General features: G+C 44.2%; 1 protein-coding gene across 1 annotated transcript in view; it reads left to right on the top strand.

Moving 5' to 3' along the window:
- The window catches only part of TOGARAM2 (TOG array regulator of axonemal microtubules 2), a 42,659-nt gene that overhangs the window by 3,211 nt on the left and 21,562 nt on the right, over window positions 1-17,886 (top strand). The window contains exons 2-11 of the mRNA XM_040550727.1: window positions 3,637-3,753; window positions 4,251-4,376; window positions 5,583-5,717; window positions 6,457-6,753; window positions 7,214-7,434; window positions 9,023-9,195; window positions 10,382-10,428; window positions 14,471-14,661; window positions 15,528-15,678; window positions 16,630-16,794. Coding sequence (XP_040406661.1) covers window positions 4,349-4,376; window positions 5,583-5,717; window positions 6,457-6,753; window positions 7,214-7,434; window positions 9,023-9,195; window positions 10,382-10,428; window positions 14,471-14,661; window positions 15,528-15,678; window positions 16,630-16,794 — 1,408 coding nt within the window. The 5' untranslated portion in view covers window positions 3,637-3,753; window positions 4,251-4,348. The remainder of the gene's footprint in view (window positions 1-3,636; window positions 3,754-4,250; window positions 4,377-5,582; window positions 5,718-6,456; window positions 6,754-7,213; window positions 7,435-9,022; window positions 9,196-10,381; window positions 10,429-14,470; window positions 14,662-15,527; window positions 15,679-16,629; window positions 16,795-17,886) is intronic.

Genomic DNA, 17,886 nt, shown 5'->3' with positions numbered 1-17,886 from the left:
CTGTATTAATGTTTTGAGATGTGGGACGTTGGTTGGATTTGCTTTGAGTGTATGTTCAATCAAAGTGATGATCATGACTTCTGTACCCAAGACTTGAACACTGGGCATGTAGAGCCTTTCACAGAGTCCTTCGTGGAAGAAATCCTATGTGCCCTGTCAAGTCCTCCTCTTGGAAGGAGAAGCAGCAGCCGACTGTCATGTATTTTTTCTGGTGCTAGCCCCCACAGCTGTACTGCTATCAGCTGAGTTATGTTCATACAGCATTAGTACCTTGAGGCCCATGATGGTGGGGACCCCTCTCCATGAGGTGTTCTGTAAACCCCTGCATGGGCTCAGGACCTTGCAGGTCCAGAGTTCTGTTCAAGGGGCACCCATAGGAGGAGAAAGAACCCTTTCAGTGCTTTTGGTCAAGGCAGGGTTATGCTCAAAGCAAAGGTGCGTCAGTGTACTTGGCTCCTCGTTGTCCCACTGTGTCCAGCAGCCGCAGGAACCAGCAGAGTGATCAATCACCTGCCACTGGGGAATGAATGCCCTTGGCCACAGATCCAACAGGGACCGTCACAGTGCTCCGTGTGCATTTGTGTACAGTACTCAAATAGCTGCGGTGTCCAGCAAAACACATCATTAGAGCTGTAATGAGGGTTTGTTCGACCCCTTTTTGAAGGGGCTGATGAGGTTTGGCATTCAGATGCGTTTATTCCTAGCTCTTGGTTTGCTGCCCTGGGTGAGCTGCTGCATGTGGTAACTCTTGTTTCATGGCTGAGCAGCCCTGTTCTTCTGAGAAGCAGCCATTGCAGGAGCTTTTCATAGAGGCATTGAACTTTAAGGTCTTTCAAATAAGAGACGAGGACAGAACTCATAAAAAGAGCATCACATGGGTCACGTGGAATTTTTAACATGATTTCCTTTGTCTGTGTTTCTTGCCATGCACAGTCATGTCTGAGGAAGCAAGTTTACTGATTCAAAAACTCCTCAAACCAGTAAATACAATGGTAAAAGAAAATAGATTTTGAATGTGTAATCTCAAGCGCTAATGATCGGATCATTGTGGTGAAAGAAACGGGAGCACTTCTTGTGAGCTGTACGTCTAGCTCAAGTGGTTTAGATACCAAGAACTTGAAGTGGAGGAGGAGGTGCAATCTGTAGCTCAGGGTTCTGCCTTGTCATTCTCCTACACGCCTGGGGGAACTGCTCAGTTCAACTGGTCAATGACTATCTACTCTGTGAAAACTTCATGCTACAGCTGCATTAGGGTCCTATAAGCTGAAATCCAATGGCAAAAAAAAAATAATAAAAAAAATCCTGTCATCAGTTTCATTGCATCCTCACAATCAGCCTCCAGCTGTTGAAATATTGGGTACAGCCTCCATCAGCTCCAATCCTGATGGGCTCTGTAGGGTTGTTGGTGTTGGCATTGACATCTTTCACGTAGCGATACTGTGTATTTGTTGCACTGGGAAGCCACCAGAGAAATAGCTTGTTAGTTGGGGCAGACAGTAACGATGGTATTAAATAACCTCTATTTTCATTTACTGGGTGCTAATGAGCCAGAGAAGCTGAACATCCCGGAGGATGTTTCCTTCGGATTAGCCCATCAGAATGGCAAGACGTGCAGTTACTGTCTAATGAAACATCACCAGGGCCTGGAGCTGTTCATAGGCAGTTGTGTTCCTTTTCTGTTTTCTTCTTCAGAAAGCCATTTTCTAACCCTTTTTTATTTATTTATTTATTTTTTTTCCCCACAAAGCAGTGAACCATTTGCACTGTTCTCCTCCGGACAGGGAATGGCACCAACTCATTTTGTGCTTCTCTCAGCAGTGGCAGGAGAAGATGAATCCTGCACACCCAACGCTTCCTATAGACTACAGGAAAATTTGTTCCCATTACCGTTCCAGTCTCAGTGCGATCTTCTGTCCTTTTTCTTCCCTTAAGAGAAAGGGGTGATCCTACATAGATGTACATTTGGGGTTTTCTATACCATGTAGTTGGCCTGAATTAGGAACTCGGCCCTGAATTGAGGCAATTATACCTTTGGGGTCACGGAGATGCCATAAGTAATAGCCTTCCTAATTATGCTTTGTGGCATACCAGGACAGCCTGGCAGAAGTATAAAACTGAGGCATGGAGAGACTGGCCTTGTGTTAAGTCAGTTGCATTACAGTCAGCGGCAGAGGTAGCCTTCTGTCCTAGATACAAGATGCACTCATTTCTGGTACTTACTGCTTCCTCTTGAACATTTTTAATACCTTAAGCAACAAGGCATGCTCAGCTTCGTTTAGGAGGTGATAATTTTAACCAGCCAAAAGTGCCAGTGGCGTATTTCTTGGATATTTATCCTATGCAACAAGACCAAAGAAATTATGCCTTAATCTCTGTTTTAAGCCCTAGTCCCACTCTCAATGATATCTCTCATTCCTTGTTTTAATGTACATACTCTCAACTAGACCTACATTTGTATTTTAGGGATGTTTAGTGCCTGACTTTCACTGAAAACAGTGGGAATTAGGCTCTAAAAACCCTCTAAGCATTCATGTCTTGGCTTTAACCTGTCTCTTTGAATTTATATAGACTAACAAAAAAGGGTTAAAGCCAGAAGTGGGTTAACTGCCTGAGCTAACTCCAGCCTACCTGAAATCACTTGCTTTATTCCAAATGGAGCCTTTGACAACTTTTGAGAAGAGTTAAACCTTTTTGCCAGGGGGTGGACCTATAGGGCATTGCTGCAATATGAACATGTTCTACTGTAATTTGCTTGAGGACACCATTTTACCTGATTGTAAGCTTGATTGATAGTAGGGTGCCTAAACTCCTTGCACAGGCATTCTTTGTTATCTGTTTTAAGCTCACAGAACACATTAATAGGTACCTGCTTTTTCTTCTCCTTCTGTAACAGTTTAACTGTATGTAATTGATCCTTCTGGCTGCACTTAGCTACCATGTGATAGTCATTCTTTTTGCAGAGCTTTATAGGCACCTATGAGTGGCTTTTCAAAAGCAATTCACATTTGCATCCTTCTGTTCCCACTGACATTTATAGGAATTTTAGTGTTGACTTACCATACTGACCTCTTATCCTGAAGTATGCTTTGCAAAAAACCCTCTTAGGCCAATACATTAAAAGAAGTCAAGGCTTTGTATGGTGACTGAAGCCTCTGTCAGAAGATGAAAAGAAATATCCAGAGTTTTGAAGTGAAAGCAACCAAATCAGTAAGGTAATAGACCACAGGGGCTGAAGCTGAAAAATGTCATGTTTTGTTAAAGCACTAAACGAGAAGGCTAAGCATAATTTTATTTTATTTTATTTTTTTACCCTCGTATATCCTTCAGACCATTTCACTGTCCTAGTAGTCCTGTGGGCTGTGCATTCACTGGTGGGAGCATGGCAGACAGTTTCTGGATAGCTGGCATCCCTAAATATGTCATATTATAGGCTCAGGCTTTCTGAGGTGCCATAAGAGCTATAGATGGCTCAGCAACACTAAAAATGCAGACAATTTAGCTACAATAGCAGTTGTTTCAACTGCTTTTCTCTTTCCCAGCAGGTGGCAGATTTAGAAGTATTTGGCTTGTGGCTTGAGTTGTGCTTCAGAATTACTCATGAATGTATCACAAAAGCTTATCTTCCCTTTTCTACAGAAAAAAAATCCTGCGCACTGGTGGAAAGTGACAAAGACAGCTTTCATTTATCAAGCCAGACAGGGGTTACAAACCAGTCTGCAGTATTGACGGCCAGGCACCCCACCTTAAATGCAGGTATGCTTGTATTAAAAAGGGGAACTATTCCACACCTCATTTTTTTTTTTTTGTTCTTGGTTGTTATTGGTGTGTATCAACCTTAACACTACAGTTCCTTGTTATCAGACACGTGCAATTATGCTCCTGCTGCAGCAGCAGAGATAAGTTCTGTGGAACCAGCTCCAGTGTGCTGTGCCAGGTCCAACAGCAGTGAGTGCAGTAAGAAACTTGTCTTGGCTGTTGTGCCCATCCAGCCATGGAGACAGCAGCTGCTGGGGTGGAGCTACACTTCCCCTGTTATGCAAGCCAACAGTTTTCCTTCAACATTTGGACTTTCTGGACATATTTCTGTAAAATGTGGAACATGCATAGCTTGATTGGATTTTTATGGTATTTTAACACCACCTGGCGTGAGCAGTTTCTACTACTATGTTCCACCCATGAACCTTGTGGCCAGGGCAATGCCAGGGACCTATTGCTGTCACCTGCATTAGTGGCGTTATTTTTCCATGCAGGCTCCTGATGCTGCAAGGGAACCCACCGGCAGCTGCGTCAGGCCCAGCAACGGGCAGCACAAGTAGCCTCTCATCTTGGCAGAGCCCATCATCACCCCATGGCAACAGAAGACGATTTTGCAGCAGGTAAAGGGCTGCAGCAGATCAGAGACCCCTTTACCTTTAGCACTGCAGCCAGGGCTTGTTGCAATCCTGTTCCTGCAGCCTTTGCCCAGAGGGTGTTTGCCCAGAGCAGAGATGCATGATCCCAGGAATGCTGCTTGGTTCAGGGAGGCAGAGCGTGTACAAAAGCTGCATTCAAAGCACTGATCACTCAGCCCTAGAGGTGCTGGCTCTGCTGGCAAGAGTAGTTCTGTAAGAATGAGAGCCTGCATTTTCTCTTGTTCTTTAGGAGTGAGAGCTTGGCCTTGGAGGCTGGGTAATGGGAAAGATACTGGCCAGGATAAAGGACAGGGAAACGTGCTGTATGTGACTTTGAATTTTCAGGAATAACTAAGATCAAAATTTTTTTCTGAGCCAGGCCATGTTTCTGTTGGGGTGTGGGAGGGTGCCTCTGCAGTAAGGAAAGCGGGGAATAAACTCCTGTAACAGTGAAACAGAACAAAGGAGAATGTTTGGATAGACAATTTGCATCCTACAGATACAGTAACCAAATAATCCCACTGAATATTGGGAATACCTAGTGCAGAGTCCAAACCTTCTCTTAGGTATAACATTTGGTGATTGTTTGTTTCCTAGTAATTTCTTTGTTGTGGATGGAAATAGAAACAACCAACAAAATTGATTGGGATTTAATGAAAACAAAAGACTTTTGAACCAGTTTTGGAAGCCACCTACTTATTAGATTATTATTATTACTACTACTACTTGGAGGTATTCAAAAGACATGTAGATGTGGTGTTTAGGGACATGGTTTAGTGTTAGACTTGGCAGTGCTAGGTGAGTTGTTGGACTTGATGATCTTGGAGATCTTTTCCAACTTAAATGATTCTATGATACTATGGTTATTATTAGATGCAAATTAGAATTTCCAAATTCTAGAGACCTATGCAGGTTGTCTACCCCTTGAAAGGACATGAAGAAATTCCATAGTCTTGGATAGGCAACTAGTAAAACACATGTAATTTTGCAGAGCATTCAGCTGTCAAAATGCTGGAATGTAAGTGCCTCACTAGACAGCATGGCATAAAGATACCAAGGCCTTTGAGGTCAGGACTGTAGGTTAATACTGATGTGTTAGTCCGATACAGAATGTGGATATCTTTTTTTTTTTTTCCTACTCCTTTTCAAAAGCTGCAAATTTGTGTCATTTGTACTGTCTTTATTTTAAAGCTAAGTACCATGCCCCAGTTGCTGTCTACTGTGGGAGCATCACAAAAGATAAACCCAGACGCAGAGCTCTGCGAGGTGGAAGCATTGATTCGAACTTGCACCTTTGTGGCAGCAGATGGACCACTGAAGAAGAAGGTGAGGATGGAAGGGGGTTGAATACATGATGGCCTCAGCCCAAGAGAAATCCTGATATCAGGGAGAAATTGTCCTTGAAGGTCAGTCCTCATGTTGGCTCTGTGTCAGAGTAGGCAGCAGACAGAGAGATGCAGATGAACCTGCCCTCCTCCAGCGGTGTGCTTGGCATCACATCTCTTTATCATTAGTACATTATGCTTTATACTTCACCTGCGGTAGCCGAATTGCCCACCATGACAGGGACTGTGGCTTGACTAGTTATTAATTGAGCACTGTAATGAGATATGAGTTCTGTATCTATCCTTGCTATCAGTGTGTGGTCTCACCACAGGTAAATTCCAAGTGCTTTCTCTGCTTGCTCATCAGATCTGATGTTGAGGACAGGATGGTGCTGCAGAAGCACTGATAAGGTTTGCCTGCTTGCTAAGACGTCTTTCTGCTTTGCAGAAATACTGGTAGTACCATGAAGGTCTTTACTGGTAGCATTGACTGAAGCCAAGGCCTGAAATGGAAATCTTTTTCCCCCTCTTATTAGCAGGGCCTTTGGCCTGTCTCTCCTGGCTTGCTAGCTCAATGCTGTTCATAATAATTAAACTGATGCTAGTTTTATGAAAAACAACAAAATGATCTTCTGAATTATTAAAACAACAACAAAACTTGAATGCCTTACTCCTTAGGTAGGTTGATTGTAAAACAGTGAGGTTAACTAACTCACTTCCTTTTTTTGTCTGATTTTCAGCTTCTCTTCAGTCTATGTTAACAACCCAGATGAAGAAGCAGCAGCCTTGTTTAGAGGATGGAGATGGGGAACCTCCACAACCAAGGGCCGTCTCTTCCCTGGAGGACAGAGACAGCAAGGCTACTGTGCATGACCTCAGTGCTAGGGCTGGAGGAGTTCTCTCCCATTTTCCTCACCCAGCCTTGACACAGGACCCCCAAGACAGGGAGGTGAGCAGTGCTGCCCTGGAAACTACTCAGATCAAGGACAAGCTGAAGAAGAGAAGGATGTCTGAGGGCTTGTTAACACCACAGAGAGGTAAGACTGGAGCCTGCACACTCTTCTGCAGGAGGCAGGGTCTGTCCCAGGCTAGAGAGTTAGCACACATTCTCAGTGAACAGATACCTGCTGAATATGCCCCCCTGCAATAACCTTCCTTGCTCTGTCCCCTGCGTAGCCCTCCTGTCCCTTGTAGGGGTGTACTGCTGTGGCACAAGGACAGGAGTGGCTGTGTGTATGTGCAGGTGACTTATTCCAAGTAAACACAGGTCTGTAGGCTCCCTGCTGTCTTGATGGGAGCCCAGAGGAGCAGGGTGTTCCTCGGGTGGCTCTGTGGAAATGCATAGGTGTTGTCCACTGGCCTACTTCAAGTGGCTGCCAGCATGAACACTGTGCAGTTATTTACAAATTTCTGATAAATCTTTCAAATGCAATACCTAGTTTCAGATGCTTTGTGCTTGAAGTTCTGCTTCTCTTACACTTTGCGTCCACTTTGTAGGCGTGACTGACAGCAGTGACTCCAAGGGGATTACTCTGAAGCCAGCAGTTTCCAGGTCTGCTTCCCAGAGGCTCCTGGCAACCTCCAGGCCCATGCCTCCCATCCAGAATAGACTTCCTTCCCCAGAGCCCAGCTGGACAAGCAACAGGGAGCAGGAGCATGAGGAGAATGGCACAGGCTGTGGCGGCAGTGAAGGGAACCACAAGGAATTGATGTCAGAGGTAAAAGGGTGTAAAGTAAAGAAAACAAGCTAAATCATATATGGTGAGTTTTCAGTTGATTCTTGTAGGCAGACCTCTGAGATCTTTTCCCCATGGTGTGAGCCCAGGCTAGCAGCTGAGCCAAGGAAGAACTCAGCTGGATGTTGCATTTTCATCTGTCTTTGCAGTGTGCATATAGCAGGCTTTATGTCTCCAGTGTATAAGAATAAGAGAATACTTCTTCAAATAGTTTCTGTGCTCTCTAAGATCTCCTGTTGTGTTTTATGACAAAGAAAAACACCAGCAACCACACAGAGCAACCAAATGCGTTTAATCTGGCCAAGCATATCCTTCCACAGTTAGTAAAATACAAGTATCTGTGAACCATCTGTGCTGTGTACGTGGCTGTTACTGTTGCAGACATGCCAGTGTATTGGTGTCTTTTTATACCAGCTCTGTCTGGTCTAGACGGAAAAAAATGTTTGCTGGAGTGGACAATCATGCAAACTGAACTTTGAGGTCCAGGTACAGCCATGTCCTTCTGCACAGTTACTTCTAACAATATTTCTAGAGTTCAGTGGCCCCTGTGCAGCTTCATCGCCTTCCATGGGTCTGCCCAAGGTTAGTCGGTGGGAACTGGCAATTCAGACCAGGGGGAACGGAGTCCAGAGCCCATCCACATGGCTAGTTTTGCAGGAGGGACGGCAGTTGCAGTTGTTTTGATTTTTCCATGATGTGCAGGAGAAGGCAGCTTTTGTAAACAGGAAAACCAACAAAAGGCTAGTGCATTTTATTTCATCCCTGCAGGGCCATATGTATCCCTGACATTAACTTGGTTGGTTTCACTGGAGTTCGAACAGGTCCTGATTTGACTCTGGCTATGAAAAGAATGGTGGGATACTATGGAAAGGTGTGTGTCTGCTCTGCTCCCTCAACTGCCCTTCCTAGTCATGCTGTGGGGAACCTAAAGGGTGGCATTGCCAAGTGAAGTGATTCAGCAGGCAAAGAGACCTTACAGAGAGCAGTGGGGTAGAGAGCTCTGCTGAACCTAATAAACGCCAGTGAACCTGCAGTGATGAATTGTGTGGGAGCTGGAGAACACCAAAGATCTGGAAAGCACATCAGCATCTGGGCCAAAAGACTGATGGGGAACTGTTGAAAGGGCAGCAGTAGAAAAAATTACAGGCTTGAGAAAACCAGACTTTGGCAGGGTGCAAGATGACTTTGTGAGGACTTGGCTGGGATTCAGCAATGGCTGGTAGGAGGCTTTGGACAGCGAGGGGATAGTGACCTAAACCCATTCCAATCCCATAGGAAAAGCTAGCAGAGGCAGCAGCATCCCAGAACATCCCATCTGCCAAGCAGATAGATGCCAGGTGGTAGTATGGCTGCTGCCACAGAGGTGAACAAGGGAAGAGAGCTGTCAACCGCGTGGGACATGGTTCCTCCCTCACCACTTCACTTTCCATTGCCCATTCCAGGCCAAGTGACTCCATCAGCTTGACTTATTTTCCCACCAAGTATTAGGCAAGAGTACTGCTAAACTGCTTGTGGCATCAAGCAGGAAAGCTGCGTGCTCAGGCTGAGCACTGTACTTTCCCATTTCCAGGCTTCCCTGCAGCCCCTGTATTGCAGTGATGAGGAAGGGAAGAAGTCACTGGGGGTGGCTTTGATTCCCCCTATCCCGAGGTCAGCAAGACCATCTGATGGGGATCCTAGAAGTGCTGCAGTGCCTCTCCCAAGCTCTCAGCAGCTGGTTTCCCAAGAGTCCCTGGAGATGAGGTAAGCCAAGGTGACTGCCTCTTGGTATGCTGTTCAACTCACATGTCTCATCTCATGAGATTATTTTCCACAGTCAGCTCTCCAATATGTTTATGCAAACTTCTGTGTATTACCAGGTTGTGTACCTATGGTGATCCAACATGATGTCAAACCCAACATCATACTCTTAAATTAAGAGTGGGAAGGGGAGGAGGAGGCAGGACTTCAGAGGACCTTAAGAGCAGATACTCTGCTGGACTCTGATCCAAATTCACTCCGTATTCATTGTGGTGCCATTTAGGAACTGTATTGCATAGAGCTGAATCCAGTGTCTGGTTTTGTGCATGAACTTTGACTGCAAATATCCGTACCTGCAAGAATATTTTAGGGTGAATATTGGCTACTATATAGCTGCCTACCAAATTCATATGGCACTTTGGTAAATGTTGGTTGTATCTTCTGTGTCTGGATCTTCACTGTGGAATGAGAGCTCAAATAAATCTCTGTTTATAGATGTATAATCCTATAGATGTGTAATATTTACATCCAGTTTTAAGATCAAAGGAGCAAGGTGCTAGATAACAGTTACAGGTCTGTAACTGGAGGAATGATACTTTCTTGGATATGCAAGGGGAAATCTGTCAAAGTTGTCCTAGTTTTAACACTAAATAAGGAGTCACAGAAATACAGTTCCAATTAGAAAACTCCAGCATGGCTTTTAAAATGCAATCTGCTTATACTTATATGCCAGTTGGAAAAAAAAACTTTTCCCTCTTGAGAGAGCAGGAAGATGTAATACTACTCTGAGGATAAAGCAGTGGTATTGCCATCTGTTACAAGATACTGTCATCAGTTTAAGTCACAACCAGGCAGTTAGGCTTCTGCAAACTGATTTAACATCTCTTGCTGGATCAGAAAGGATGTCTGTAAAAGTGAGAGCCACTTAGCTCCAAAAGGGATATTGAAGGCACAAACTGAAGAATCTGACTCTTGTGCTTCAGTTGGAGCTAGAAGTTTCATCTAGAGCTGCGTGACTCTGCACACTGAAAGTTTAATGGCAGTTAATGAGCTTTGCATATTGCTGGTTTTATGGGATGCATTTCCTTCTTCATCAGGGTCACTTTGCTAAGAAACTTTTCCTCGTTTAAAGCTACACCTTTCCTTTTTTTATCTCCTCATATATTCTTTTCTCCTTGATTTTCTTAAGACCAAGATCAGGCAGCAAAACAGAAGAGAAGACCCTTAAATCTCTGGGTAAGTACAGGGCGTGGCTGTCCTAAAATGAACATTGGAATCCTGACCCATGGGTGGCACTGTGAAAGTCATGTTGAAAACTATTCTGTAACTTTTTGCTATTCCTTGACGTGCTCAGATGGCTAGTCCAGAGCCCTGTCAATGGGAGATGTGTTCTGATGATCCAATGGAAATAACTCCAGTACAGGGTTTGAATGGCAATAGCTGGAGGAGTACCTTGGGGTCCTGGAAATACACAACAGGAAAAGAAAAGGTTCGCCCAACTCTTCCTCCTCATGTTCTTTTCTAGGCTCTTTTTTTTTTTTTTTTAATCCCCCCTGCATACTCTCTAATGGTACAAAGATTAGAGAAAAACAAGGCATTTCACATGAACTGAGAAATGCTCCCACTCATTCCTTCCATACTTGGAGGGGGAAACCTTCACTCAGAACAGTTTCTGATCCTGAACCAAACCCCCTGAGATATGAAGTAGATTCATGAACACTGTGTATTTTTACATTGGGAGAAATAGTGATAGTGAGTCCATGTGCATTTTGCATTTACAGATTAAAATAAAGGATCCAGCCTATGCAGCAATTGTCTAAACTGAGATTTCCACCCTCTTAAAGCACAAGTCTAAACCAAATGCTGAGTAATGAATTGAGGCTTCCATTTTGCAACTAATTTACCTTAAACTACATATGCTGTGTTTATTATTACAAATACATTCCCCTACTCTATCTGCAAATGTTAGTTCTGCAGATTCAGGCTGGGGTAGGAGTTGCCTTTTTTTTTTTTTCCCTTGCATTATGACTAGCAATAAAAAAATCTGCAAGACAAAATAGGGTGTCAGTTGCATCTGTGTTAGCAAATACTTTTAAGTTGAAAACCTCAATGACACCATTGCTATTTCTTTGCCATATGTGAGTTTGTAGTGATGGGAGAGATAAGAGTTTAACAGATAATTTTGCTGATGCAGAAAAAGGGATGAGATCCACTGGTCTCTCAGCTCAGAGTTAACTCTGCCAAATAACGAGCATATGCTGTAGCAATGATTACTTTATTGCTGATATGCAGCAGGATGCTGAATGCAACTAGGGAGAAGTATTGCTGAGTAAGTAAGGTGACATTTTTGCTGGATACATTCTGGACTAGAAATGAGCTATACCATTAAACTCTCTCTCTCTCTCATCGACCTAACTATTCAATGGGGAAAAAATCCTGATTTTAAAAGTTTTTTTTTTTACTACTTGACTATCACATGATTTTATCATTCATGAAGCCCTGTAAGGAACACTTAGTTTTCTGCATTTTAACAGCTCTGCTAAAGAGCATTTCAGAATGAGCTGCACTGTACTATTCCCTTTAAGAAAACCAGCCCTTAGTGAGTCTGCCCAGAAAATGAGTTGATCTGCTACAATTTATAATGAAACTCATCTGGGAGAATGAATGCAGCTTTGAGAACATGATTCTATTTTTGGTAACGCTCTAGCAATCCTGAGCTTTTCTTCAATGCCCTTTAAAATATTCCAGCAAAGTGGAGGAAACATAGCTACATGCCTTTGTAGAGGTATCAATCAAAAAACGAGATATTTTAGAAAATGAGAAAAAGAGGATGCTTACTAAAATCGAAATGGCAACAGATAAGAAACTTTTGGGCAAGGGCAATCTTAATTTCCCTTCTCAGTCCAACACAGCTACTGATGCAGCTGAAAGTCAAGCTGAAGTGCCTCTACACTAATGCACACAGAATGGGAAACAAGCAGGAGGAGCTGGAAACCACAGTGCTATTAGAAAACTGTGACCAGATTGCTATCACAGAAATGTAATGGGACGAGTTCCACAGCTGGAACACTGGAATTGAGGGCTACAAGCTTTTCAGAAGAAATAGGCAGGGAAGGAGGGGTGGTAGTATAGCCCTCTATTTTAAGAAAAGGATAGATTGTGAAGAGATGCCTCTGAGAAACAGCCACACACAGGTTGAGAGCTTGTGGGTAAAAGTTGAGGACCAGTCTAATAAAGGACACCTTGTGGCTGGGGTCTACTACAGGCTGCCTGATTAAGGGGAGCCTGTTGCTGAGGCCTTCCTGTCTCAGCTACAAGAAGCATTGTGCTTGCAAGCTCTCACCCTGATTGGAATATCATCCACCTGGCTGTCTGCTGGGAAAGCAGCACTGAAGGCTGTAAGCAATCCAGGGGACTCCTGGAGTGTGTCAAAGAGAACTTCCTTGTCCAGGTGTTAGACAAACCAACCAGAAGAGAAGCATTACTGGACCTGGAGCTCAACAGTGTGAACTCATTAAAGGGGTTAAGACTGGAGGCAGTCTGGGCTGCAGAGACCACTCGTGCCCTGTTTGTTTGAGTTCGTGATCTCAAGGAATATGGGCCTGGCTGGCAAAGAGCAAAGTCAGGACCCTGAACTTTAGAAGAGTGAAATTCCAGCTATTTAAAGATCTAGTGGATGAGATCCCCTGGGACACTGTCCTTAGGAACAGAGAAACTGATCAGAGCCAGCAACTCTTTGAGGATGCTTTTCTTAGAGTGCAAGAGCTCTCTATCCCCATGTGTAAGAAATCAAGCAGGGAAAGGCAGGAAACTGGCATGGCTGAGCAAGGACCTGCTGGTCAAACTGAGATGTAAGAAGGAAATGCACAGACAGTGGAAGCAGGGACATGTGGCCTGGGAAGAGTACAGGGATGCTGTCAACGTGTAGGGATGAGATCAGGAAAGCCAAGGCACGGATAGAACTGAGCTTGGCAAAGGATGCAAAAAAATAACAGGAAGGAATTCTATAGATACATTGGTCAGAAAAGAAAGGTCAAGGAGAATGCACCCCTTCTGGTGGATGAGAAGGGAGAACTGGTAACAACAGTCATGGAGAAGTCTGAAGTACTCAACAAGTTCTCTGTCTCAGACTTCACTGCCAGTCAGGCTTCCCACGTTTCTTGAGTCCCTGAACCTCTAGGCTGTGGCTGAGGAGGCAAAGTCCTTTCCACTGTAAGCAAAGAGCAGGTTTGAGACCACCTGATGACACTGAACAGGTACAAGTCTATGGGGCCTGATGCCGCACATCTCTGGATCCTGAGGGAGCTGGCTACTGTAGCTGAAAATCCACCCTCCATCATATGTGAAAAGTCCTGACAGTCAGGTGAAGTCCCTGGTGACTGGAAAAAGGGAAATAGCACTCCAGTTTTTAAGAAGGGTAGAAGGGAAGACTCGGTGAACTACAGACTAGCGAGCCTCACCTCTGTGCCTGGAAAGATCATGGAACAGATCTGGCAATCCTGTACATGAGTACAGGCTGGGAGAAGAACTCATTGAGAGCAGCCCTGCAGAGAAGGACTTGGGGGCTCTGGTGGACAAAAAGCTTGACATGAACCAGCAGTGAGCACTTGCAGCCCCGAAGGCCAACTGCGTCCTGGGCTGCATCAACAGAGACATGACCAGTAGGGCAAGGGAGGTGATTGTCCTCCTCTACTCTGCCATCATGAGGCCCCACCTGGAGTACTGCATCCAGCTCTGGGGTTGCCAGCACAAGAAAGATGTGGACCCATTAGGGTCATTCAATACTTAAAGGGGACTTATAAAAAAGACGGAGAGCAACATTTTGCTAGGTCAGATAATGATAGGATAAGAGGGAATTGTTTTAAACTAAATAAGGGAAGATTTAGATTAGATATTAGGAGGAAATTCTTCACTCAGAGGGTGGTGAGGCACTGGAACAGGTTGTCCAGAGATGTTATGGCTTCCCTGTCCCTGGAAGTGTTCAAGACCAGGCTGGATTCAAGACCCTGGGCAACCTGATCTAGTGGGTGGCATCTCTGCCTATGGTAGGGGAGTTGGAACTGGATGATCTTTAAGGTCCCTTCCAACCCAAGCCATTTTATGATTCTACTTACCAGGAGCTGAGGACTGAGGCGTTTATTATTCAGTAGACCTGAGTTTGATGGCAAACCAAGAAATGTCATTGCTGCTGCCAGAGCAATATCGTATTACTCCATGCATCTAGAGCGGCCATGTGTTATTTGCCATTCTCATACACAATGTATTCATATCTCATCAGAACTCTGGACACTGGAACCCATCTTGCCTATTCCCCATCATCACTTTGCCTGTAGTGTGAAGTCTGCTGGACATTTGTATGAACCTGTACCCACATTAACAGGTCTGCCTCTCAGCCAGGCCAAGGGGATGGATCATCTCATGAGTCCTCGCCTTCTGAGGGATGATGACTGGAAAGACAGCAATGGAAGGGTAAGGACTATGGGTAGGGGTGAGCAGGCTTCTTTTTCAGTGACCGGTCAGTGATTGCTTCAGTGACAAGATGTCACTGAATATCATAATCTTTCTCTGTTGTGGAAGGGGGAATCCATTTTCACTGTTGCAGAAGACACTGGGAGATGATGCTAAGGCTAAGTCAGAAGCATTCTTTATTTATGAAGGACAATTTAGGGCAGACCTGAATGGCCAAGTAAGTCATGAATCAGTGAACATGTGTGAAGTGTATGCTTGGAAGCAGAAATTATAATGTTGTGTGTAAGCAAGGCTGCAAAACAAAACGGGAGAGTAGCTTTTCCTTGGTATCATTGCTGCATCTCACAGCTGTCTTATTCTCCATTTTCTAATATGTTAAGACTAGTGTTTCTTAAGCTTTTTTTCCTCATGACTCCTCTTTTGGACTCATCCATTCTTAAGGAGCAACTGAGTTCTTCAGAAACAGAGAAGGGAGAAACAGCTGCAATTACTGGCTGTGAGCATGAAGAAGTGACAAATTACCTCTTATTGCTGCTTATTGCAGATGGCTTATACTGCCCTGCCATGGCCTGTAGGAATTGAACTGTCTGTTCTCTCTGAGCACTGATCTGGCCCTCTTGCTTTGAGCAGGTCTTCATGACATAGCTTGAGAAACGGTATTTTGGACCAGTGGAAGGATATGGAAATGGAGCATTATACACCGTTGGGTATAATTGTATGCTGAGATGAGGAAAATGAGGAATCGTTTTGAAGCTATTGGGATGTTTGTGGAACTGCATTAAAGACCGTGACACTCCACCACTGTATTCCTGATGAGGTGTCACGTATGTTCTTCATGTCCCTTGATGTATTTCTATTATAACCAGATCCATGTTACCATATCCAAGTCAGCTCAGGAGAAAATGCGCCAGAAGCGAATGAGAGAGATGGAGCTTTTGCGAAGAGAGATGGAGAAAGAGAGAGAGAAGTTGCAGCTCTCCACATATAGCAGTGACCCTGGGATTACGGCCGAAGAAGGTAAGTGGTTGGTATAATTGTGAGCCTGTTTTCACTTTTCTGTGTTTACATTGTTTTGTAAATGTATATGGAATCAAACTGGAAGGCTGTTACGCTTGCATCTGAGTGGAATTTATTTCTATTTTCCAAAGAAAATTACAAAGGCATGGAGTTTCTTGCCTGCAGCCCCTAGTGAGTCAGTCACAGAACACAAATAACACCCCTCCCCCTGCCTTCTCTTACCATGTTTTGCAGACTGGATAATTCTTGCAAATAACATTTGGGATTTGGCCTCTCTCTAATTGAGAGTAGGTTATAGGAAAGGTGAATTGGTAAGTCCAAAAAATGCTTTTTAACTAAGCTGCAACCTGGAAGAACAGAAATTAAATTATTTCCAATTAAAAGATAAAAGAATATCTTTCTCGCTTGATGGAAATGATTATCCTGCCCCCACCATTCCCTGCTGAGGAGCTTGCATTGCTGAGCCATGCCGGAGCCCTTAGCAAGCACTCACATTTTACCCACATGACTTCACAGCTTTACTGACTTAATTGCAGATGACAGGCTCTGATTGTCCTGCAGCATGCACTACCACAAGTACTGCAGCAGCAAACTGAAGAAGTCAGCACTCAACCCAAGGGTATCAGACAAGGTTATCTGCTCTTTTTCTTGTTATTATTTTGAGAAATGGTGGTATGGAGTGCTGAGGTGGGAGCCCCAGAAATGTAGCTTCCCTATCCAGTCTCTGAAACAGGAAAACAAAGGAAAGACAGTGCTGAGTTTTCCTCATTTCTTTGGGAAAACATCACTGTATTCTTTGATTAGTCCTGGGTTAGCATGTAGATGTTATGCTTGGAGTTGTTTAAAACAACAGATGATGTTACCCAACTCCAGCAAAATTTCTAGATGTTTTTAAGCCTGTAGTCACCCTGTCCAGCATTCTACTTACAAGGTGCTTTTCTGTCTCTACAGGCTTTGGCCTTCTACACATCAACGGGACAGTTCCCATTTCCTGTAGCACAAGCAATGCATGCAGATCGAGCATTGGAACCACCCTGAGGAAGCGGGTCAACAGACCTTCCTTGCCCAGCATCCCCGTTATCAGCCAGGACAGTGGCTTCCTGCGCCATTCCTCAGGTGAGCCCGCTCTGCTGCAGCCCCCTGTGCCAGCTCTTCCCTCCCACAAAGAACACAAACTGCTCCTTCCCCAAACACAGATGGGAGCTCAGGTCCAGATCCTGTCCTGTCCAGGACCGAGAGCAAGCCCACTTGGAAGCTGCTCCAGCTTGATGATACTGGAGCAGTTGGTCCTTACAGATCCACTGGAAAGTTTAACTAAATAAAGCAGCGGTAAAGTAAAGTGGTAAGCTTGTACTGATTGTCTAAAATATAACACTGGTTCTGGGTCAGGACAGTATCTTAAACAGGGAGGCAGCTGTAACTGTAGGGCTGAGCTCTGATGAAATCTGGCAGGGTGTGCCCACTGGGTAGCACTGTGACCAAGTAGCCACTCACTCTTCTGGCCCTCTGTGCTTCTGCCTGGCTCTCCAGCCAGCTTTTCTGCTATTGCAACAGGGGTTGCCACTGCATGGAAATTAGCAACTTGGTGCAATTGTGCTATTTCACCTAAAAATGCTTAAAGGCTTCTAGCATCCTACCACATGCAACACGAACTGGGCATGAACAGTGCCTCTTCTGTCAACTTGCCCAAATAACTGTGGCTGTGTGTAGCAGGTGACATACAGGAGAGGCTACCTGGGGCTCCCAGGCTGCTTGCTACCTGCAATAAATATACAGCAGATGGCGAATACATGGAGATCATCATTTCTACTTTGTGGGTAGCCTACGTTGTATTATGGTTATGAGTTAAGAAAAAGGGAGCTAGGAATGAATCTGACTAGGAATGAATCTAGCTAGGATCTGACTCTCCATTCATATTGAATGTATATATGTAGATCTATGTATTCATACAGTAACGTCGCTAATATCAGTAAGATCCAAATTCAGGCCCATTTGAGCATTTTTGTAAAAAGCGCTGCTGATCTAACAGTTCTTCCATCCTCCATATTTTGTAGAACATACAAGGTAATTTAAAAACTTTATAAAGTCCATATCAGTTCATCTAGACTCTGTGCAATATTTATACTCAACACTTTCAGACAATTCAGGTGTTTTCATCTAGACTTTACAAAATGAGCCTTTGAGTGAAAGATACGAAAATTTTGAAAT

This window comes from Cygnus olor, chromosome 3 (assembly GCF_009769625.2).
Source record: "Cygnus olor isolate bCygOlo1 chromosome 3, bCygOlo1.pri.v2, whole genome shotgun sequence".
NCBI classification, from domain to species: Eukaryota; Metazoa; Chordata; class Aves; order Anseriformes; family Anatidae; genus Cygnus; species Cygnus olor.
Note: the sequence above shows the minus strand (reverse complement) of the source record. Positions and strands in the feature narration are given on the sequence as shown.